The sequence below is a fragment of the Oncorhynchus mykiss genome, chromosome 9 (genome assembly GCF_057628025.1).
Source record: "Oncorhynchus mykiss isolate SJ-2025 chromosome 9, ASM5762802v1, whole genome shotgun sequence".
In the NCBI taxonomy this organism is placed as follows: Eukaryota; Metazoa; Chordata; class Actinopteri; order Salmoniformes; family Salmonidae; genus Oncorhynchus; species Oncorhynchus mykiss.
Window position 1 is genome coordinate 79436463 of NC_143030.1, and position 24866 is coordinate 79461328.

Here is a 24866-nt window from a genome sequence, read left to right on the forward strand (position 1 = left end):
AAGAGTTCCACTTCTTTCAGCAAAAATAAAACAAGAAACTGCGGTTGCAGCGGGCTGAGGGAAAAAAGACACTGGAAACTAAAGGTTTGTAAAACACTGCTTGGTCTGTTGAATCCCGGGTCCCTGCTGTTTCACACTGATGGGAGGACTAGGGTATGGAGACAACTTCATCAGGACATCTAAGGTGTATGGCTACGGTGCAACTTCAACTGTCTGTGCTGCATAACGGTATGCACATTGGATTATTCTTTGTAGACAGCAGGTGGAGTGTGATGGACACAAATGCAGTCCGATCACATCATGAGCAGTGTCAGACCGGGTCCCTGCTGTTTCACACTGATGGGAGGACTAGGGTATGGAGAACACTTCATCAGTACATCTAAGGTGTATGGCTACGGTGTATGTAAACTTCCAAATTCAACTGTCTATCATGTAGCATGTCATCATTGCAGGCTGGTGTTGGTGATGGTGTGTTTCACATTGGGCCCGTAGTCCAGGACTAGGCTTAATCTCTGTCTGGGGAACTGGTCCTACAGTATGTACTGCTTAACAGCAGCGGAGACAGGAAGGAGACCAGACAGTGAGGGGACTTGACTTGAGACAGGAAGGGGACTAGACAGAGTGAAGGGACTTGACTCGGGACAGGAAGGAGACCAGACAGTGAGGGGACTTGACTTGAGACAGGAAGGGGACTAGACAGAGTGAAGGGACTTGACTCGGGACAGGAAGGAGACCAGACAGTGAGGGGACTTGACTTGAGACAGGAAGGGGACTAGACAGAGTTAAGGGACTTGACTCGGGACAGGAAGGAGACCAAACAGAGTGAGTGGACTTGACTTGGGACAGGAAGGGGACTAGACAGAGTGAAGGGACTTGACTCGGGACAGGAAGGAGACCAAACAGAGTGAGTGGACTTGACTTGGGACAGGAAGGGGACTAGACTGAGTGAGGGGACTTGACTTGGGACAGGAAGGAGACCAGACAGAGTGAGGGGACTTGACTTGAGACAGGAAGGGGACTAGACAGAGTGAGGGGACTTGACTTGGGACAGGAAGGGGACTAGACAGAGTGAGGGGACTTGACTTGGGACAGGAAGGGGACTAGACAGAGTGAGGGGACTTGACTTGGGACAGGAAGGGGACTAGACAGAGTGAGGGGACTTGACTTGAGACAGGAAGGAGACCAGACAGAGTGAGGGGACTTGACTTGGGACAGGAAGGGGACTAGACAGAGTGAGGGGACTTGACTTGAGACAGGAAGGAGACCAGACAGAGTGAGGGGACTTACTTGACTTGAGACAGTGATGGGAGGAGTTCAGTTCACAGTATGTTACCCAGAAGCACCAGGGACAGAGTGGATGAAATGTTTGTTGACCATCTTTCAGTCCAGAGCTGTTCTGGAGAAATGTTGGCACGATGTTGGCTGTACTATATGAGAACTAAGACACACCTGTCCAACATACCTGGAGACGGACTTGAAACACACACACACACACACACACACACACACACACACACACACACACACACACACACACACACACACACACACACACACACACACACACACACACACACACACAGCAGGGAGACACCCTAACATAGAGGGAGTACCATTCACCACCTACAGGCGGTGCCAGAGTGGCAGGGCCTTTCAAACTGGAAACACCAAAACACGTCCCAAATGGCACCCTATTCCCTATGGAGTGCACTACTTTTGACAAAAAGCTATGGGCTTTGTTAGTGCGCAATTGAGGGAATAGGGTACCACATAGAGAACTTCAAACACAGTTGATGATTTGATTGAGAGTTTGTGCGAGGTTTGTGTTGATGGTCAAGGGTTTCTGTTTATATATGTACAATAAAATCATTATCACAGTTTAACAAAATATAAAATAAATAAACATTAATAATACTAAGTTTAAAGCATTTTGAGTGACAACAAGTCTAGTAAAGACCTAGGCATCATCTTCAGTCTTCTAACTACAGACAAGTGTTGTCCTCAAACTCCATTTCCCATGAAACAGTTGTTTAACTGTTAACAGACTTTTGTATGTTTTTTAATTTTTTATTGTGAGTCTTTTTTTATTTATTTTTTTGCACCTGGGATGGAAAATCTCTTAGCCCCCCCCCCCCCCCCCCCCCCCCCGTTCCCCACCCTGATCGATCGACCAACCACAGCTCATCCCGATGCCTCTGATAGCCAATCACAGCAGTGAGGTGAGGGAGACAGTGGACAGGTCAAAGGTCAGAAGCGTAGTAGAGCAGCAGTGTCCAGGGGGGTCCGGCAGAGGGGTCGGGAACGTTGTGTCTTTAACGTTGCGTGAACGTTGTGTCTTTAACGTTGCGTGAACGTTGTGTGGACGTTAGAAAGTCACCCGTGTCTTTATTGCCGAGGTTTCTTTTACCTTCTCAGATCAGGACGTCTTGTCAGGAGAAAGTTAAACGATAACATGTCGTTTGGAACAGAGCAGATTGCTGCGTGTAAATGTGAGTAACAGCTGTCACCACGAACAGTATGAACGATATCCAACATCAATAATGTCTCCGTCTTCCATGAACGCGTTTTGTTTTATTCTCCGTGAACAACCCTGTGTCTTCCAGTTACCTTGGCTTGTCAAAATGGCACCCTGTTCCCTATATAGTGCACTACTTTTGACCAAAAAGCCCTATGTGGGTAGTGAACAACATTAGGGAACAGGAAGTCCCTAAGTGACATGATGAAGTTCATTAAAAAATAATTAATAGAAAAAGTGAAAGGGTTGGGCAACAAAAAAAACATCCTACAGAAAAATCACAAAACAAACATTATAAAAATTCCCAAAAGGATATTTTCTCCTTAAGTGGTTATGGAATGAGGGGAGACAGAGCAGAGGGGATGAGAGAGAGAGAGAGAGCGGGAGAGAGAGAGAGACGAATGTGAAGGAGAGGGAGAGAGGAGTCTGAGAGGGAGGGAGAGAGAGAGAGAGAGATGAATGTGAGGGAGAGGGAGAGAGGAGTTTGAGAGGGAGAGAGAGAGAGATGAATGTGAGGGAGAGGGAGAGAGGAGTCTGAGAGGAAGAGAGAGAGATGAATGTGATGGAGAGGGAGAGAGGAGTCTGAGAGGGAGGGAGAGAGAAAGAGAGAAAGATGAATGTGAGGGAGAGGGAGAGAGGAGTCTGAGAGGGAGAGAGAGAGAGAGAGAGAGAGAGAGAGAGGGATGAATGTGAGGGAGAGGGAGAGAGGAGTCTGAGAGGGAGAGAGAGAGAGAGAGAGAGAGATGAATGTGAGGGAGAGGGAGAGAGGAGTCTGAGAGGGAGGGAGAGAGAGAGAGAGAGAGAGATGAATGTGAGGGAGAGGGAGAGAGGAGTCTGAGAGGGAGAGAGAGAGAGAGAGAGAGAGAGAGGGATGAATGTGAGGGAGAAGGAGAGAGGAGTCTGAGAGGGAGAGAGAGAGAGAGAGAGAGAGAGAGAGAGAGAGAGAGAGAGAGAGAGAGATGAATGTGAGGGAGAAGGAGAGAGGAGTCTGAGAGGGAGAGAGAGAGAGATGAATGTGAGGGAGAGGGGGAGAGGAGTCTGAGAGGGAGAGAGAGAGAGAGAGAGAGATGAATGTGAGGGAGAGGGAGAGAGGAGTCTGAGAGGGAGAGAGAGAGAGAGAGAGAGAGAGAGAGAGAGAGAGATGAATGTGAGGGAGAGGGAGAGAGGAGTCTGAGAGGGAGAGAGAGAGAGAGAGAGAGAGAGGGATGAATGTGAGGGAGAGGGAGAGAGGAGTCTGAGAGGGAGAGAGAGAGAGCGAGAGAGAGGAGTGTGTGTGAGTGAGTGAAATGTTGTGAACCTAGGACTCTGAGGAGGTGTGGGAGCCATGGTGAACCAGTGATCTGTATATAGACGAGTTGAGGAAGCGAGGATAGGAGTCTCTGTGCATTAAGGTATAGATCTGAAGCTGGGCGTCCTCAAAGGTGTGGGGCGTAGGCTCCTGTATCTTCCTGTTAATCACCTCTCTCACCCGGGAGTCCAGACTCACCTAGGCGACGGGGGGTTGGAGAAGGGGATGTAGAGAGAGAGAGAGAAAGAGAGAGATGGAGAGACAGAGACAGAGATTAGCCTTGGATTCTCAAAAAACAATGTGAAAAAAAAACACTTAAACTACCAGCAAAGAAACTAAAGAGCATCACCACTCACAAATCACTCTGAATTTGTAATTGATTTACAACTCAGTGGGTTTCTATAGGGGCATGTTGTGGTACGATTTACAACTCAGTGGGTTTCTATAGGGGCATGTTGTGGTAGTACAGTATATACACTACATGGGCAAAAGTATGTGGACACCTACTCGTCCAACATCTCATTCCAAAATCCTTTAGCTGCCATAACAGCCTCCACTCTTCTGGGAAGGCTTTCCACTAGGTGTTGGAACATTGCTGCTATAACAGCCTGCACTCTTCTGGGAAGGCTTTCCACTAGGTGTTGGAACATTGCTGCTATAACAGCCTCCACTCTTCTGGGAAGGCTTTCCACTAGATGTTGGAACATTGCTGCTATAACAGCCTCCACTCTTCTGGAAGGCTTTCCACTAGATGTTGGAACATTGCTGCTATAACAACCTCCACTCTTCTGGGAAGGCTTTCCACTAGATGTTGGAACATTGCTGCTATAACAGCCTCCACTCTTCTGGGAAGGCTTTCCACTAGATGTTGGAACATTGCTGCTATAACAGCCTCCACTCTTCTGGGAAGGCTTTCCACTAGATGTTGGTACATTGCTGCTATAACAGCCTCCACTCTTCTGGGAAGGCTTTCCACTAGATGTTGGAACATTGCTGCTATAACAACCTCCACTCTTCTGGGAAGGCTTTCCACTAGATGTTGGAACATTGCTGCTATAACAACCTCCACTCTTCTGGGAAGGCTTTCCACTAGATGTTGGAACATTGCTGCAGGGGGACTTGCTTCCATTCAGCCATAAGAGCATTAGTGAGGTCAGGTGCTGACGTTGGGCGATTAGAGCTGGCTCACAGTCAGCGTTCCAATTCATCCCAAAGGTGTTCAATATGGTTGAGGTCAGAGCTCTGTGCAGGCCAGTCAAGTTCTTCCACACAGTTCTCGACAAACTATTTCTGCATGGACCTCGCTTCGTGTCATGCTGAAACAGGAAAGAATTTTTCCCAAACTGTTGCCACAAAGTTGGAAGCACAGAATCGTCTAGAATGTCATTGTAAGCTGTAGCATTAAGATATCTCTCTGACTAGGAGACTGGCAGAGTGGTGGTGGTATCTCTCTGTTCTACACTCTGACTAGGAAACTGGCTGAGTGGTGGTGGTATCTCTCTGACTAGGAGACTGGCTGAGTGGTGGTGGTATCTCTCTGTTCTACTCTCTAACTAGGAGACTGGCTAAGTGGTGGTGGTATCTCTCTGTTCTACTCTCTGACTAGGAGACTGGCTGAGTGGTGGTGGTATCTCTCTGACTAGGAGACTGGCTGAGCGGTGGTGGTATCTCTCTGACTTGGAGACTGGCTGAGAGGTGGTGGTATCTCTCTGACTAGGAGACTGGCTGAGTGTTGGTGGTATCTCTGACTTGGAGACTGGCTGAGTGGTGGTGGTATCTCTCTGACTTGGAGACTGTCTGAGTGGTGGTGGTATCTCTCTGTTCTACTCTCTGACTAGGAGACTGGCTGAGTGGTGATGGTATCTCTCTGACTAGGAGACTGGCTGAGCGGTGGTGGTATCTCTCTGACTTGGAGACTGGCTGAGTGGTGATGGTATCTCTCTGACTAGGAGACTGGCTGAGTGGTGGTGGTATCTCTCTGACTAGGAGACTGTCTGAGTGGTGGTGATATCTCTCTGTTCTACTCTCTGACTAGGAGACTGGCTGAGAGGTGGTGGTATCTCTCTGACTAGGAGACTGGCTGAGTGTTGGTGGTATCTCTGACTTGGAGACTGGCTGAGTGGTGGTGGTATCTCTCTGACTTGGAGACTGTCTGAGTGGTGGTGGTATCTCTCTGTTCTACTCTCTGACTTGGAGACTGGCTGAGTGGTGATGGTATCTCTCTGACTAGGAGACTGGCTGAGTGGTGGTGGTATCTCTCTGACTAGGAGACTGTCTGAGTGGTGGTGATATCTCTCTGTTCTACTCTCTGACTAGGAGACTGGCTGAGAGGTGGTGGTATCTCTCTGACTAGGAGACTGGCTGAGTGGTGATGGTATCTCTCTGACTAGGAGACTGGCTGAGTGGTGGTGGTATCTCTCTGACTAGGAGACTGTCTGAGTGGTGGTGGTATCTCTCTGTTCTACTCTCTGACTAGGAGACTGGCTGAGTGGTGATGGTATCTCTCTGACTAGGAGACTGGCTGAGCGGTGGTGGTATCTCTCTGACTTGGAGACTGGCTGAGTGGTGATGGTATCTCTCTGACTAGGAGACTGGCTGAGTGGTGGTGGTATCTCTCTGACTAGGAGACTGTCTGAGTGGTGGTGGTATCTCTATGTTCTACTCTCTGACTAGGAGACTGGCTGAGTGGTGATGGTATCTCTCTGACTAGGAGACTGGCTGAGTGGTGATGGTATCTCTCTGACTAGGAGACTGGCTGAGTGGTGGTGGTATCTCTCTGACTAGGAGACTGGCTGAGTGGTGGTGGTATCTCTCTGTTCTACTCTCTGACTACGAGACTGGCTGAGTGGTGATGGTATCTCTCTGACTAGGAGACTGGCTGAGTGGTGATGGTATCTCTCTGACTAGGAGACTGGCTGAGTGGTGGTGGTATCTCTCTGACTAGGAGACTGGCTGAGTGGTGGTGGTATCTCTCTGACTAGGAGACTGGCTGAGTGGTGATGGTATCTCTCTGACTAGGAGACTGGCTGTGTGGTGGTGGTATCTCTCTGACTAGGAGACTGGCTGAGTGGTGATGGTATCTCTGTGACTAGGAGACTGGCTGAGTGGTGGTGGTATCTCTCTGACTGGGAGACTGGCTGAGCGGTGGTGATATCTCTCTGTTCTACTCTCTGACTTGGAGACTGGCTGAGTGGTGGTGATATCTCTCTGACTAGGAGACTGGCTGAGTGGTGGTGGTATCTCTCTGACTAGGAGACTGGCTGAGTGGTGGTGATATCTCTCTGACTAGGAGACTGGCTGAGTGATGGTGGTATCTCTCTGACTAGGAGACTCGCTGAGTCGTGGTGGTATCTCTCTGACTAGGAGACTGGCTGAGTGGTGGTGGTATCTCTGTGACTAGGAGACTGGCTGAGTGGTGGTGGTATCTCTGTGACTAGGAGACTGGCTGAGTGGTGGTGTTATCTCTGTGACTAGGAGACTGGCTGAGTGGTGGTGGTATCTCTCTGACTTAGAGACTGGCTGAGTGGTGGTGGTATCTCTCTGACTTGGAGACTGGCTGAGTGGTGGTGGTATCTCTCTGACTAGGAGACTGGCTGAGTGGTGGTGGTATCTCTCTGACTTGGAGACTGGCTGAGTGGTGGTGATATATCTCTGACTTGGAGACTGGCTGAGTGGTGGTGGTATCTCTCTGACTGGGAGACTGGCTGAGTCGTGGTGGTATCTCTCTGACTGGCTGGTGGGAAAAGGCTGGTTCCTGGCCTATCTCATCCTTGACATCTCCCACACACACATCGTAGCTCTGGTGCCTATTTATATCCCAGGCTGCAGGAGGGGAGGGGCGTCAGAGGGCAGTGCGAGTGTGTTTGGGAGAGGTCGAGAATGGGATGCCAGAGGGCAGCGATTTATAGTTTCCTGTAGACAACTTTTATAACACTGTGAGAAAGAGAGGAGAGTAGCCATGGCTTGTGAGAGACGGAACATCTCCTGTTTCTGATGTACAGGACACACCCTGGACAGGACACTAGTCTATCTCCTGTTTCTGATGTACAGGACACCCCCTGGACAGGACACTAGTCTATCTCCTGTTTCTGATGTACAGGACACCCCCTGGACAGGACACTAGTCTATCTCCTGTTTCTGTAGTGAGACAGCTTGATGTACAGTACACCCCCTGGACAGGAGACAACCAAAATCACAACCTTCCAATCTCAGGGAGGACACTAACCAATGTCAGGGAGGACACTAGCCACAAGGCCACTGAGTTGGTCAAGAGAAATAGAGAGAAGGGGTCTTAAAGTCAGGGAGGAGAGGTAGATGATTTAGAGAAAAGGTGTGTGTGTGTGTGTGTGTGTGTGTGTGTGTGTGTGTGTGTGTGTGTGTGTGTGTGTGTGTGTGTGTGTGTGTGTGTGAGAGAGAGTGTGTGTGTGTGTGTGAGAGAGTGTGTGTGTGGGTGTGTGTCTGTTGGTGTGTGTGTGAAGTGGGAGGATGTTTTAGGAGAAAAGGAGGACAGGAAAAATACCTTCCCAGTGCCAGGAGGAGGAGAGGAGAGGAGAGGAGAAGAGAGGAGAGGAGAGGAGAGGAGAGGAGAGGAGAGGAGAGGAGAGGAGAGGAGAGGAGAGGAGAGGAGAGGAGAGGAGAGGAGAGGAGAGGAGAGGAGAGGAGAGGGATCAGGAGGAGGAGGAGAGGAGGAGCGGAGAGGAGAGAGGTATCAGGAAGAGGAAGAGGAAGAGGAGAAAAGGAGAGGAGAGGGGAAGAAGAGGAGGAGAGGAGGAGAGGATAGGAGAGTGATCAGGGGGAGGATGAGAAGAGAGGAGAGGAATCAGGAGGAGGAGAGGAGAGGAGGAGAGGAGTGGAGAGGAGAGAGGGATCCAGAGGAGGAAGAGGAGGAAAGGATAGGATAGGAGAGGAGAGGGATCAGGAGGAGGAGGAGAGGAGGAGAAGAGTGGAGAGGAGAGAGGGATCAGGAGGAGGAAGAGGAGGAGAGGAGAGGGGAGGGGAGGAAGAGGAGGAGAGGAGAGTGATCAGGAGGAGGAGGAAAGGAGGAGATAATTTAACATTTTACTGCAGTGGGCTAAATCAGGGTCACACAGAGTGTTTCTTGGTAGTATTAAACAAATCTCTTTTGAAACACAAGTAGACACCTCGCACACATGACTATGGGCTTAACAAAAATAAGACACCTGTACCATGTCAGATATAGAGTTGAAATGTATTACATTTCGAGTTTGTATCCCAATATTACACTTCATAGTCACAGAATATTTTTAAAACGTTTGACACAGAAACACCAGAATATCGGATTTTTATTTTTATTTTAAAGATGATTAATTATGAAATTCCACCCATGAGGTCATTTAACTGCAGGAAAGGAAAGGTAGAGCAGATCTCACCAATGAGGAGAGAGAGAGAGAGAGAGAGGGATGAAGGATCGATTTTAAAGAGGAGTGCAGGAGATGTGCCTGACAGAGTGGAAGGGGGAGGACAGAGTGACAAGGGGATGATGTTGGAGAAAAGAGAGAGAGAGGGATGAGAGGGGAGAAGGGTGGGCTATAGCCAAGCTCTGAGTGGGGTCAGGGGCCTGATGCGATTTCCCCCTCTACCTCTCTCTCTCCCTTGCTCTCTCGTCTCTCATTCTCCCTTTCTCTCTCTCTCTCTCTCTCTCTCTCTCTCTCTCTCCCTTTTGCTCTCCCTTTCTCTCTCCTCTCTCTCTCTATCTCTCCCTTTCTCTCTCTATCTCTCCCTTTCTCTCGCTCTCTCTCTCTCTCTCTCTCTCCCTTTCTCTTGCTCTCTCCCTTTCTCTCTCATCTCTCTCTATCTCTACCTTTCTCTCTCTCCTCTCTCTCTCTCTCGCTTTCTCTTGCTCTCTCCCTCTCTCTCCTCTCTCTCTCTATCTCTCCCTTTCTCTCTCCTCTCTCTCTCCCTTTCTCTCGCTCTCTCTCTCTCTGTCACTCTCTCTCTCTTTCTACTCTCTCTCTCTGTCACTCTCTCTCTCTCTCTCTTTCTACTCTCTCTCTCTCTCTTTCTCTCTCTCTCTCTGTCACTCTCTCTCTCTCTCTCCCTTTCTCTCTCTCTCTCTCTGTCACTCTCTCTCTCTCCCTTTCTCTCTCTCTCTCTCTTTCTACTCTCTCTCTCTCTCTTTCTCTCTACAGCCTCTATCCACACAGCTGATGAGAACTGACAGACACAGCCTCCGGCACTCACTCTAAATAAAGCAGCTAGCACACACACACACACACACACACACACACACACACACACACACACACACACACACACACACACACACACACACACACACACACACACACACACACACACACACACACACACACACACACACACACACTACAGTCCAGGCTTCCATGCCACTCACCACAGAAACAAATGTAAATGCCATCAAGAAGGAAGGTCTTAACTCCACTGTCAGGTCTTAACTCCACTGTCAGGTCTTAACTCCACTGTCAGGTCTTAACTCCACTGTCAGGTCTTAACTCCACTGTCAGGTCTTAACTCCACTGTCAGGTCTTAACTCCACTGTCAGGTCTTAACTCCACTGTCAGGTCTTACCTCCACTGTCAGGTCTTAAGCAGGTCTTACCTCCACTGTCAGGTCTTACCTCCACTGTCAGGTCTTACCTCCACTGTCAGGTCTTAACTCCACTGTCAGGTCTTAACTCCACTGTCAGGTCTTAACTCCACTGGCAGGTCTTAACTCCACTGTCAGGTCTTAACTCCACTGTCAGGTCTTAACTCCACTGTCAGGTCTTAACTCCACTGGCAGGTCTTAACTCCACTGTCAGGTCTTAACTCCACTGTCAGGTCTTAACTCCACTGTCAGGTCTTAACTCCACTGTCAGGTCTTAACTCCACTGGCAGGTCTTAACTCCACTGTCAGGTCTTAACTCCACTGTCAGGTCTTACCTCCACTGTCAGGTCTTACCTCCACTGTCAGGTCTTACCTCCACTGTCAGGTCTTACCTCCACTGTCAGGTCTTAACTCCACTGTCAGGTCTTAACTCCACTGTCAGGTCTTAACTCCACTGTCAGGTCTTAACTCCACTGTCAGGTCTTAACTCCACTGTCAGGTCTTACCTCCACTGTCAGGTCTTAACTCCACTGTCAGGTCTTAACTCCACTGTCAGGTCTTACCTCCACTGTCAGGTCTTACCTCCACTGTCAGGTCTTAACTCCACTGTCAGTGGGTCAACAGAGATCCATAGTGTTTGTGCGTATGTACATCTGTGTACGTGTATGTGTGTGTGTGTGTGTGTGTGTGTGTGTGTGTGTGTGTGTGTGTGTGTGTGTGTGTGTGTGTACATCTGTGTACGTGTGTCTGTGTACGTGTGTGTGTGTGTGTGTGTGTGTGTGTGTGTGTGTGTGTGTGTGTGTGTGTGTGTGTGTGTATCTGTGTACGTGTGTGTGTGTGTGTACATCTGTGTACGTGTGTGTGTGTGTGTGTATGTACATCTGTGTACGTGTGTGTGTATGTGTGTGTATATACATCTGTGTACGTGTGTGTGTGTGTAGGTACATCTGTGTGTGTGTGTGTGTGTGTGATTATCACTCTGTGGGCACACAGGAAGAGAAGAGCTAGACCATGTTAGTTATGGGCATTCAGAGAGAGAGAGGAGGGTGTGTGTGCTTGTGTTCCTTTGTGTGTGTGTGTGTGCGTGCGTGTGTGCGTGCGTGCGTGTGTGTGTGTGTGTGAGTATGTGTGTGTGTGCTTGCGTTCCTGTGTGTGCGTTTGTGTGCGAAGTGTGTGTGTGTGTGTGTGTGTGTGTGTGTGTGTGTGCATGTGGGGGGGACAGAGAGAGGGAATCAAGGCAAAGTCAGTCAGTCGGGGACATTGAGTACATTTTTCTCTTTATTGAAACCATGACTGAAACCAACCACAGGCTACAGGAAGCAGAGGAGAGGAGAGGAGAGGAGAGGAAAGGAGAGGAGAGGAGAGGGTTGAGGAGGGTAGAGGAGAGAGTTGAGGAGAGAGTTGAGGAGAGAGTAGAGGAGAGAGTTGAGGAGAGAGTAGAGGAGAGTAGAGGAGAGAGTTGAGGAGAGTAGAGGAAAGAGTAGAGGAGAGAGTTGAGGAGAGAGTTGAGGAGGGCAGAGGAGAGAGTTGAGGAGAGTAGAGGAGAGAGTTGAGGAGGACAGAGGAGAGTAGAGGAGAGAGTTGAGGAGGGCAGAGGAGAGAGTTGAGGAGCACAGAGGAGCGGTGAGGAGAGAGTTGAGTGGAGTAGAGGAGAGTAGAGAAGAGAGTTGAGGAGGGCAGAGGAGAGTAGAGGAGAGAGTTGAGGAGGGCAGAGGAGAGAGTTGAGGAGGACAGAGGAGCGGTGAGGAGAGAGTAGATTAGGGTAGAGGAGACGAGGGAAAAGGAGGGTAAAGGGGAGGGTAGGCGAGAGGCAGGGCCGAGCTGGGCTAGACTAGTACAGTCACCACCACCGCTACTCTCCTCTCCTCTACCTTTCCTCTCCTCTCCTTAACTCTCCTCTCCTCTCCTTGTCTCTCATCTCCTCTCCTCTCCTCTCCTCTCCTCTCCTCTCCTCTCCTCTCCTCTCCTCTCCTCTCCTCTCCTCTCCTCTCCTCTCCTCTCCTTGTCTCTCATCTCCTTAACTCTCCTGTCCTCTCCTCTCCTCTCCTCTCCTTGTCTCTCATCTCCTTAACTCTCCTGTCCTCTCCTCTCCTCTCCTCGTCTCTCATCTCCTTAACTCTCCTGTCCTCTCCTCTCCTCTCCTCTCCTTGTCTCTCATCTCCTTAACTCTCCTCTCCTCTCCTTATCTCTCCTTAACTCTCCTATCCTCTCCTCTCCTCTCCTCTCCTCTCCTCTCCTCTCCTCTCCTCTCCTCTCCTCTCCTGCCCACAAAATGAGGTGGAAACTGAGCTGCACTTCCTAACCTCCTGCGCAATGTATGACCATATTAGAGAGACATATTTCTCTCAGATTACACAGATCCACAAAGAATTCGGAAACAAATCCAATTTTGAAAAACTCCCATATATACTGGGTGAAATTCCACAGTGTGCCATCACAGCAGCAAGATTTGTGACCTGTTGCCACGAGAAAAGGGCAACCAGTGAAGAACACACACCATTGTAAATACAACCAATATCGATGCTTATTTATTTTATCTTGTGTCCTTTACCATTTGTACATTGTTAAAACACTGTATATATATATATAATATGACATTTGTAATGTCTTTATTGTTTTGAAACTTCTGTATGTGTGATGTTTACTGTTAATTTTTATTGTTTATTTCACTTTATATATTCACTTTATATATTATCTACCTCACTTGCATTGGCAATGTTAACACATGTTTAACATGCCAATAAAGACCTTGAATTGAATTGAATTGAATAGAGAGATAGATGAATAGAGAGAGATTCAGATGAGTAGAGAGAGAGAGATAGATGAATAGAGAGAGATTCAGATGAGTAGAGAGAGAGAGATAGATGAATAGAGAGAGAGAGAGAGAGAGATAGATGAATAGAGAGAGAGAGAGAGAGATGAATAGAGAGAGAGAGAGAGAGAGAGAGAGAGAGAGAGAGACAGATGAATAGAGAGAGAGAGATAGATGAATAGAGAGAGATTCAGATGAGTAGAGAGAGAGAGATAGATGAATAGAGAGAGAGAGAGAGAGAGAGAGAGAGAGAGAGAGAGATGAATAGAGAGAGAGAGAGATAGATGAATAGAGAGAGAGAGAGAGAGAGTGTGTATAGAGAGAGAGAGAGATAGATGAATAGAGAGAGAGAGAGAGAGAGATAGATGAATAGAGAGAGAGAGAGAGAGAGAGAGAGAGAGAGAGAGAGTGTGTATAGAGATAGATGAATAGAGAGAGAGAGAGAGAGAGTGTGTATAGAGAGAGAGAGAGATAGATGAATAGAGAGAGAGAGAGAGAGAGATAGATGAATAGAGAGAGAGAGAGAGAGAGAGAGAGAGAGAGAGATGAATAGAGAGATAGATGAATAGAGAGATAGATGAATAGAGAGAGAGAGAGAGAGATGAATAGAGAGAGAGAGAGATAGATGAATAGAGAGAGAGAGAGAGAGATGAATAGAGAGAGAGAGAGAGATGAATAGAGAGAGAGAGATAGATGAATAGAGAGAGAGAGAGATAGATGAATAGAGAGAGAGAGAGATAGATGAATAGAGAGAGAGAGAGATAGATGAATAGAGAGAGAGAGATAGATGAATAGAGAGAGAGAGATAGATGAATAGAGAGAGAGAGATAGATGAATAGAGAGAGATAGATAGATGAATAGAGAGAGAGAGAGATAGATGAATAGAGAGAGAGAGAGATAGATGAATAGAGAGAGAGAGAGATAGATGAATAGAGAGAGAGAGATAGATGAATAGAGAGAGAGAGAGATAGATGAATAGAGAGAGAGAGAGAGAGATGAATAGAGAGAGAGAGAGAAATGAATAGAGAGAGAGAGAGATAGATGAATAGAGAGAGAGAGAGAGATGAATAGAGAGAGAGAGAGATAGATGAATAGAGAGAGAGAGAGAGAGAGAGAGAGAGAGAGAGAGATGAATAGAGAGATAGATGAATAGAGAGAGAGAGAGAGAGAGATAGATGAATAGAGAGAGAGAGAGAGATGAATAGAGAGAGAGAGAGAGAGAGATAGATGAATAGAGAGAGAGAGAGAGAGATGAATAGAGAGAGAGAGAGAGACAGAGTGTGTATAGAGATAGATGAATAGAGAGATAGATGAATAGAGAGAGAGAGAGATGAATAGAGAGAGAGAGAGAGAGATGAATAGAGAGAGAGAGAGAGAGAGATAGATGAATAGAGAGAGAGAGAGAGACAGAGTGTGTATAGAGATAGATGAATAGAGAGAGAGAGAGATGAATAGAGAGAGAGAGAGAGAGATGAATAGAGAGAGAGAGAGATGAATAGAGAGAGAGAGAGAGATGAATAGAGAGAGAGAGAGATGAATAGAGAGAGAGAGAGAGAGATGAATAGAGAGAGAGAGAGATGAATAGAGAGAGAGAGAGATAGATGAATAGAGAGAGAGAGAGAGATGAATAGAGAGAGAGAGAGATAGATGAATAGAGAGAGAGAGAGAGATGAATAGAGAGAGAGAGAGATAGATGAATAGAGAGAGAGAGAGAGAGAGAGAGAGAGAGAGAGAGATGAATAGAGAGATAGATGAATAGAGAGAGAGAGAGAGATGAATAGAGAGAGAGAGAGATAGATGAATAGAGAGAGAGAGAGAGAGAGAGAGATGAATAGAGAGATAGAGAGAGAGAGATAGATGAATAGAGAGAGAGAGAGAGATGAATAGAGAGAGAGAGAGAGAGAGATAGATGAATAGAGAGAGAGAGAGAGAGATGAATAGAGAGAGAGAGAGAGACAGAGTGTGTATAGAGATAGATGAATAGAGAGATAGATGAATAGAGAGAGAGAGAGATGAATAGAGAGAGAGAGAGAGAGATGAATAGAGAGAGAGAGAGAGAGAGATAGATGAATAGAGAGAGAGAGAGAGACAGAGTGTGTATAGAGATAGATGAATAGAGAGATAGATGAATAGAGAGAGAGAGAGATGAATAGAGAGAGAGAGAGAGAGATGAATAGAGAGAGAGAGAGATGAATAGAGAGAGAGAGAGAGAGATGAATAGAGAGAGAGAGAGATGAATAGAGAGAGAGAGAGAGAGAGATGAATAGAGAGAGAGAGAGAGAGAGAGATGAATAGAGCCCTAGAGTCTTTCTTTTTGCTTTCATTAGAATCGGTCCATTCCTGGCAGGGGCGAATTACAGTGTTAAAGTTTAATGTGGAGAGATCACACTCCATATCTGAGCTTCATATGCAACTCCCCAGGGAGAGAGAGAGAGCGGTTGCTCAGTCTCATCTCTTTCAGGACGAGGGACAGAGAGGAGAGGACAGGGAATTGAGAGATTATACCCTTGTGGGAGATAAGAGCGAGACAGAGATGCTGTTTACCCAGCAAACCCGGAACGATCTGCCATCTTCAAGCCCTGTAGGCTACTTAGTCTGCTGCATCACCAGGATCCTTATGATTCTAGTGGATTTTTCTGTGTACTGAAATCCTTCAAATTATGATCCAAACCAGGGCTATGTGTCTAAGTATATTTGCACATCTATGTACACCTCACCACAATCTGTCAGGTAATCATTTAACATGATTTTAGGAATAAAGTTTGTAGGGAAAATTAAAGTCAAAACATCTCAAGTTTACAGTTTTAATAAAGAAGATTGGTAAAGTTATTTTTCGAGATGTAGTTATCCTTCTCCTTACAAACAGAAAGGACCACAACCGTTCACAATGGCCGATTAATTAGGGCCGATTTCAAGTTTTCATAACGCCGATTTGTAATTTTTATTTAATTTTTAATTTTGTTTTAGTTTTTATACCTTTATTTAACTAGGAAAGTCAGTTAAGAACAACTTTTTATTTTCAATGACGGCCTAGGAACGGTGGGTTAACTGCCTTGTTCAGGGGCAGAACGACAGATTTTCACCTTGTCAGCTCGGGGGAACCAATCTTGAAATCTTACAAAATCTTACAATACAATAATGACCTGCCTCTTGTTGCACTCCACAAGGAGACTGCCTGTTACGTGAATGCAGTAGGCCAAGGTAAGTTGCTAGCTAGGATTAAACTTATCTTATAAAAAACAATCAATCATAATCACTAGTTAAGTACACATGGTTGATGATATTACTAGATATTATCTAGCGTGTCCTGCGTTGCACATAATCTGACTGAGCATACAAGCATACAAGTTTCTGACTGAGCGGTGGTAGGCAGAAGCAGGCGCGTAAACATTCATTCAAACAGTACTTTAGTGCGTTTTGCCAGCAGCTCTTCGTTGTGCGTCAAGCTTGCGCTGTTTATGACTTCAAGCCTATCAACTCCCGAGATTAGGCTGGTGTAACCGAAGTGAAATGGCTGGCTAGTTAGCACGCGCTAATAGCGTTTCAAACGTCACTTGCTCTGAGCCTTCTAATAGTTGTTCCCCTTGCTCTGCATGGGTAACGCTGCTTCGAGGGTGGCTGTTGTCATTGTGTTCCTGGTTCGAGCCCAGGTAGGAATCTATACTGTTACACTGGCAATACTAAAGTGCCTATAAGAACATCCAATAGTCAAAGGTTAATGAAATACAAATGGTATAGAGGGAAATAGTCCTATAATTCCTATAATAACTACAACCTAAAACTTCTTACCTGGGAATATTGAAGACTCATGTTAAAAGGAACCACCAGCTTTCATATGTTCTCATGTTCTGAGCAAGGTACTGAAACATTAGCTTTCTTACATAGCACATATTGCACTTTTACTTTCTTCTCCAACACTTTGTTTTTGCATTATTTAAACCAAATTGAACATGTTTCATTGTTTACTTGAGGCTAAATTGATTTTATTGATGTATTATATTAAGTTAAAATAAGTGTTCATTCAGTATTGTTGTAATTGTCATTATTACAAATAAATACAAATTGGCCGATCTAATCGGCATCGGCTTTTTTGGTCCTCCAATAATCGGTATCGGCATTGGAAAATCATAATCGGTCAACCTCTAGTTCACACCCTCTTAAGCTTTAGCCCCACCAATCTCTTTTCACTCCCGGAGCGTGCACTCAACGGTCTGGCCGATGATTTGTTTACCTCTGGAGAACATGAAACCAGCCTAACCAGCTCTGCTGGCAACAATTTCATTACGCTCTTTTGCATTTACTGACGCCAGCCATATTCAACGGGTGTTGTACACTTTAGCTTAATGTAGCTAGCTAGCTACGTAAACAATGGAGCTAGCTAGCTAGGTAAACAATGAACCTAGCAAGGTAAACAATGAACCTAGCTAGGTAAACAATGAACCTAGCTAGGTAAACAACGTGTAAGAGCACACACGTCACGTAACGTTAGCTAGTTAAACAACAATGAACATAGTGCCAAATCATGTTGTTACAGGCCTGCATGAATATGCTGGGAGCTAACCGACCAGGTACAATGTTAGCTAGCTAAATCGTTTATTTGCCTGAATAGGCCAGAAAATGTGACACGTCACTTCATATGCAAATGTGGGGTGTGAAACCTGACACTTCAAGTCAGCTCCACTGAGAGAGTGGAAACATAGAGCTGACAGGTGGGGCTTTCTGGGACTATAAGGCATTGGACCATACAACTTTGTACACCAAAACGTCAGTAGGAACCGGGTCCAGAACCGCTTAAAGTCCCCTATATTGGGGACTTAACATCTAAGAGGTTTTACATTTGTGTTTTAGTCACAGCGCAGTGAATTCATTTCAGGGATAACACTCCAGGATTCATCCCCACTTGTGACTATCAACAAAATATGGTAAAACTATGTTTGTTCAATAAATGTCTAATTAAATAGTAACGTGATTCAAAATAATTGACATATGTTTTTCTACGTGAATTGTTGTACAACTTACTTCCTCAACTTTTAAATAACACATACTACGTGAAAGAAACCTCCATGGACTGTTCAAATTGGAGAATTGGAAACACTCCTAAGCAGATCAAACCCTGTTCAAACAAACCCACAAACCTTGTTATCAAAAGAGCCAGAGACAACAACTTCAATGGACAACATACATTCTGCAGTTAGTGGACTACAGTAGCAGGGACCGAGCGTTATGTAAACAAAGGTTACGACGTCTTTAAATATAATTTTTCTATCTATAAATAAACAATATAAAGGAAGTGAACGTTGAACCAAAAAAAGTACAAGACACGTTTCATAAAGTAGAAACCCTGTAAAATCCATTCAATTATTAAATCATTTTCACACATTTTCAACAAAAATAATGTATTTTCCATAAAGTTTATATTTTATAAAGTTTATATTTTATAAAGTTTATATTTTATAAAGTTTAAAGTTTTAAAGTTTAAGGTCGGGCGTTTATTTATTAAGGATTATTGAATGTCACACATTCTATTGCACTATATATTCTAACCAAACCTGCATTACCAGTTCTTATCAGTAGGTGTCACTATGCCAGTAGTTAGCTAGTCTAAAAAAGACTGATGGCAAAAGATGGCTGCCTGTCTCTGTATTTGTGAAAGTGATGGTGGTGCTAGAATCAATTAATTATTTCTTTCTGCGTTAGCCATCCATCTGTAATGGTTGGACGAATGTGTTCATGTTGTCTGTGTAGCTCTGTGGTATTACAATCCATTAATTTTTTCTTTCTGCGTTAGCCATCCATCTGTAATGGTTGGATGAATGTGTTCATGTTGTCTGTGTAGCTCTGTGGTATTATAATCCATTAATTATTCTTCTTCTCTGTGGCGTAATTTGTAGATTTTGTACTTTTTTTCAAGACAGTGAAATTTGCGTCAAAAACATTTGTGAATAATCACCTGCACGTGAAATAAAATGATACGCTAACTGGACTAACAAACTGGCTGACTAACGTGTTCAGGAACTTCAGTATCCCTTCGTTGTCAACACCACATGATTCCATCTTATTTGTGCTGTTACCAAACATTTTATTCTGTGTGTCTAAATGACTAACGTTAGCTGCTGGGTACATGATGGTCGTTAGCGAGGTGGGTTTTGTTTGACTAACGTTAGCTGCTGGCTACATGATGGTCGTTAGCGAGGTGGGTTTTGTTTGACTAACGTTAGCTGCTGGCTATATGATGGTTGTTAGCTGCTGGCTACATGATGGTCGTTAGCGAGGTGGGTTTTGTTTGACCAACGTTAGCTGCTGGCTACATGATGGTCGTTAGCGAGGTGGGTTTTGTTTCACTAACGTTAGCTGCTGGCTATATGATGGTCGTTAGCTGCTGGCTACATGATGGTCGTTAGCGAGGTGGGTTTTGTTTGACTAACGTTAGCTGCTGGCTACATGATGGTCATTAGCGAGGTGGGTTTTGTTTCACTAACGTTAGCTGCTGGCTACATGATGGTCGTTAGCGAGGTGGGTTTTGTTTGACTAACGTTAGCTGCTGGCTACATGATGGTCGCTAGCGAGGTGGGTTTTGTTTGTTACCAACGCATATCCAGGTTGTATAAAAGAAGATTACTGTGTGACTCACGTGGAATTGGACTGTGGTTATGACTCATGATTGGGGCGGCAGGGTAGCCTAGTGGTTAGAGCGTTGGACTAGTAACCGTAAGGTTGCAAGTTCGAATCCCCGAGCTGACAAGGTACAAATCTGTCATTCTGCCCCTGAAAATAAGAATTTGTTCTTAACTGACTTGCCTAGTAAAATAAAGGTACAATAAAAATGACTCATGATTGCCGGTGTGCCGGTAATATGGTAACCATAACAACCAAACCTAGTTGTTGAGGAGGTTTTGTCAGCTGTAGCTAGGAGACCACTGTGACAGTCAAGTTAAGTCTAAGATTCAGTTTGAGAACCAGCTTTGTGAGACTTTTATTTTGAATAAATATGCCAGCCTGGTTTGTGTGCCCTCATTGCCATCCTATCAGCCACCTACCAGCAACGCTGTGCCCTCATTGCCATCCTATCAGCCACCTACCAGCCACGCCTAGCAAGTTGTTACTCATTGTTTATACAACGGGTGGGTCTAATCCTGGATGCTGGTTGGTTAAAACCGCATTCCAGCCGGTGTCTATTCCACAAGTTACCACCGGATAAATCTATGACCTTAAAATGCCTATTTACTCTGTTCCATCTGACTGCGCAATCCACTGTCTCATCAGCTCAGCCAGGTACTTTGTGTACTAGGATCTACACCGTAAAAAACATCTAGACATTATCTCCCATTTCTTTTTGAACTAGCAATTGGCATTTTGTTCTCAGCCAGTCGAAATCATGAATCAGCATTCTACTTTTATGGATATACACAAAGAAAAACACTAAATGCAGCTAGTTTGCTGTTATTCCATCTTCAGTTTGAAGTGATTGTGTTGTGTAGTTGGCTATCTTTTCTGAAAAGTGGCCTGGCAAGTGAGCAAATTATCTGTACCAGGCAAAATCTCACATTATTGTTATGGAACAAACAAACGCAGCTACTTTGCTGTTATTCTGGCTGAGCTGTTTAACATCACTGTGTTAGCCAATGTTGGCTAGCTATCAAGCAAGGGATAAGAACGTTGCCAGCCATCATGGAAACGGAACATTTGGAGCGAACGATTGGGTCGGGTCCATAGATACTGAACGATTGGGTCGGGTCCATAGATACTGAACGACTGGGTCGAGTCCATAGATACAGAACAAACAGACTGAACGACTGGGTCGAGTCCATAGATACAGAACAACAAGACTGAACGACTGGGTTGCGTCCATAGATACAGAACAACAAGACTGAACAACTGGGTTGCGTCCATAGATACAGAACAAAAAGACTGAACGACTGGGTCGAGTCCATAGATACAGAACAACAAGACTGAACGACTGGGTCGAGTCCATAGATACAGAACAAAAAGACTGAACGACTGGGTCGAGTCCATAGATACAGAACAAACAGACTGAACGACTGGGTCGAGTCCATAGATACAGAAACAAAAAGACTGAACGACTGGGTTGCGTCCATAGATACAGAACAACAAGACTGAACAACTGGGTTGCGTCCATAGATACAGAACAAAAAGACTGAACGACTGGGTCGAGTCCATAGATACAGAACAAAAAGACTGAACGACTGGGTCGCGTCCATAGATACAGAAACAAAAAGACTGAACGACTGGGTTGCGTCCATAGATACAGAACAACAAGACTCAACAGACTGGGTTGCGTCCATAGATACAGAACAAAAAGACTGAACGACTGGGTCGAGTCCATAGATACAGAACAACAAGACTCAACAGACTGGGTTGCGTCCATAGATACAGAACAAAAAGACTGAACGACTGGGTTGCGTCCATAGATACAGAACAAAAAGACTGAACGACTGGGTCGGGTCCATAGATACTGAACGACTGGGTCGCGTCCATAGATACAGAACAACAAGACTGAACGACTGGGTCGGGTCCATAGATACAGAACAACAAGACTGAACAGACTGGGTCACGTCTCTGGAAACCGAACCAATAGAATGAACGACCAGCCGGATTGGTTAGCAACCCTAGATTTGTTTTGGGACCATATCTTGTAGAAAGATGTTATAGTATCAACAAATTAATCCAAATATATATTTTTAATAAAAATATGTTGAATATGTTGATCATTCTTTAGGTTGCAGCAAATGTTCTCATAACATAAAAATAAATAAATAATATAAATAAAAAAAATATAAATAAATAATATAAATAAATAATAATATAAATAAATAATATAAATAAATAAATAATAATATAAATAAATTATATAAATAAATACATTATATAAATAAATAAATAATAATAATATAAATAAATTATATAAATAAATAAATAACAATAATATAAATAAATTATATAAATAAATAAATACTATGAATAAATAAATAAATAAATAATATAAATAAATAAAATACTATGAATAAATAAATAAATAAATAATATAAATAAATAATAATATAAATAAATAATATAAATAGATAAATAATAATAATAAACATAAATAAATAAATAATATAAATACATAATAATAATAATATAAATAAATCATATAACTCGTATAAATAAATAAATAATAATAATAATATAAATAATAATATAAATAAATAAATAATATAAATAATAATATAAATAAATAAATAATATAAATAATAATATAAATAAATAAATAATATAAATAATAATATAAATAAATAAATAATATAAATAAATACTGTCGAAGCCAGTGTTTGGAGGATATATTTGCACGGTTTGCTAACAACACCCATTCTAATATATCCTTCAAACATCTGCTTCTCTGGCAGGGAGAGAGTGAGGGATAGGGAGGGAGAGAGTGCATCTGCTTCTCTGGCAGGGAGAGAGTGAGGGATAGGGAGGAAGGGAGTGCATCTGCTTCTCTGGCAGGGAGAGAGTGAGGGATAGGGAGGAAGGGAGTGCATCTGCTTCTCTAGCAGCGAGAGAGTGAGGGATAGGCAGGGAGAGAGTGAGGGATAGGGAGGAAGAGAGTGCATCTGCTTCTCTGGCATTATCACTTAAATAATCATCAGTACAACTGCACCGTTTCTGTGTTATGGGAACAATTTGCCGCAAACTAAGGAATGTTCTGAGTTTGGAGGGGCATGGAGTAGTCTTTCCAATTTGAGACGTGAAATTGAGGAGTACTTGTACTTCTATGGAGAGAGTATAGACATGTAGAAGAGGATAGACACATACGGAGAAGAGGATAACAAGTATGAGGAAGAGGACGAGAGATATGGAGAAAAGGATGACAGATATGGAGAAGAGGATGACAGATATGATGAGAGTATGGAGTCAGAGGAAAGGGGAGAAAACAATACTTTTTTGGAGGAGAAGATGGAGTGGAGAGGGGAGAAAACAATACCTTTTTGGAGGAGAAGATGGAGATGGAGAGGGGAGAAAACAATACTTTTTTGGAGGAGAAGATGGAGAGGGGGAGGAAGAGGAGAGAACAGAAGAAAAAGTGCACTACATACCTCTTTGGGGGACAGGATAGAGATGTAGTCCTCGTAGATCATGCGTGCTTTCTCCTCTACTGTGTTCTTGTTCATCTCCTGTTTGAGGTCTTCACAGGCCAGCCAGAACAACATGTTCTCCTCGCTGTACTCAGTCCTTAAGAACTCTCTGAACACGTTCCGACCTGCAGGATTCTTCATCAGCTTATCGAACGACTGAGCCCAGACACTTATCTCATCTAATGTTGGTTTGGTGCTGGGGGGTGGGAGAGAGAAAGAGGTTTAACTACTGATCCCAGACACTTATCTCATCTAATGTTGGTTTGGTGCTGGGGGGTGGGAGAGAGAAAGAGGCTTAACTACTGATCCCAGACCATTATCTCATCTAATGTTGGTTTGGTGCTGGGTGTGGGAGAGAGAAAGAGGTTTAACTACTGATCCCAGACCATTATCTCATCTAATGTTGGTTTGGTGCTGGTGGGTGGGAGAGAGGAAGAGAGTGAGGGATAGGGAGGGAGAGAGTGCGGGATAGGGAGGGAGAGAATGAGGGATAGGGAGGGAGAGAGTGAGAGATACGCAGAGAGAGAGAGTGAGGGATAGGAAGGGAGAGAGTGAGGGATAGGGAGAGAAAGTAAGGGATAGGGAGGGAGAAAGTGAGGGATAGGAAGGGAGAGAGTGAGGGATAGGGAGAGAAAGTGAGGGATATGGAGGGAGAAAGTGAGGGATAGGGAGGGAGAGAGTGAGGGATTGGGAGATAAAGTGAGGGATATGGAGGGAGAACGTGAGGGATAGGGAGGGAGAGAGTGAGGGATTGGGAGATAAAGTGAGGGATATGGAGGGAGAAAGTGAGGGATAGGGAGGGAGAGAGTGAGGGATTAGGCGAGAAAGTGAGGGATATGGAGGGAGAAAGTGAAGGGATATAGGGAGGGAGAGAGTGAGGGATTGGGAGAGAGAGTGAGGGATTGAGAGAGAAAGTGAGGGATATAGGGAGGGAGAGAGTGAGGGATTGGGTGAGAAAGTGAGGGATAGGGAGGGAGAAAGTGAAGGGATATAGGGAGGGAGAGAGTGAGGGATAGGGAGAGAGAGTGAGGGATTGGGAGAGAAAGTGAGGGATATAGGAAGGGAGAGAGTGAGGGATTGGGCGAGAAAGTGAGGGATAGGGAGGGAGAAAGTGAGGGATAGGGAGGGAGAAAGTGAGGGATATGGAGGGAGAAAGTGAAGGGATATAGGGAGGGAGAGAGTGAGGGATTGGGCGAGAGAGTGAGGGATTGGGAGAGAAAGTGAGGGATAGGGAGGGAGAAAGTGAGGGATAGGGAGGGAGAAAGTGAGGGATATGGAGGGAGAAAGTGAAGGGATATAGGGAGGGAGAGAGTGAGGGATTGGGCGAGAGAGTGAGGGATTGAGAGAGAAAGTGAGGGATATAGGGAGGGAGAGAGTGAGGGATTGGGTGAGAAAGTGAGGGATAGGGAGGGATAAAGTGAAGGGATATAGGGAGGGAGAGAGTGAGGGATAGGGAGAGAGAGTGAGGGATTGGGAGAGAAAGTGAGGGATATAGGAAGGGAGAGAGTGAGGGATTGGGCGAGAAAGTGAGGG

General features: G+C 44.9%; 1 protein-coding gene across 4 annotated transcripts in view; it reads right to left on the reverse strand.

The window, feature by feature from the left end:
- Positions 1–1820: 1820 nt before the first annotated feature.
- LOC118966122 (regulator of G protein signaling 17) overlaps positions 1821–24866 on the reverse strand; it is a 105837-nt gene continuing 82791 nt past the window's right edge. For all 4 annotated transcript variants that reach the window (XM_036989039.2, XM_036989037.2, XM_036989038.2 and 1 more), the window contains 2 exons: positions 23295–23529; positions 1821–4001 (listed from right to left, as the gene is read on the reverse strand). In XM_036989039.2, the coding sequence (XP_036844934.1) occupies positions 3813–4001; positions 23295–23529 (424 nt within the window). In that variant the 3' untranslated portion in view covers positions 1821–3812. The remainder of the gene's footprint in view (positions 4002–23294; positions 23530–24866) is intronic.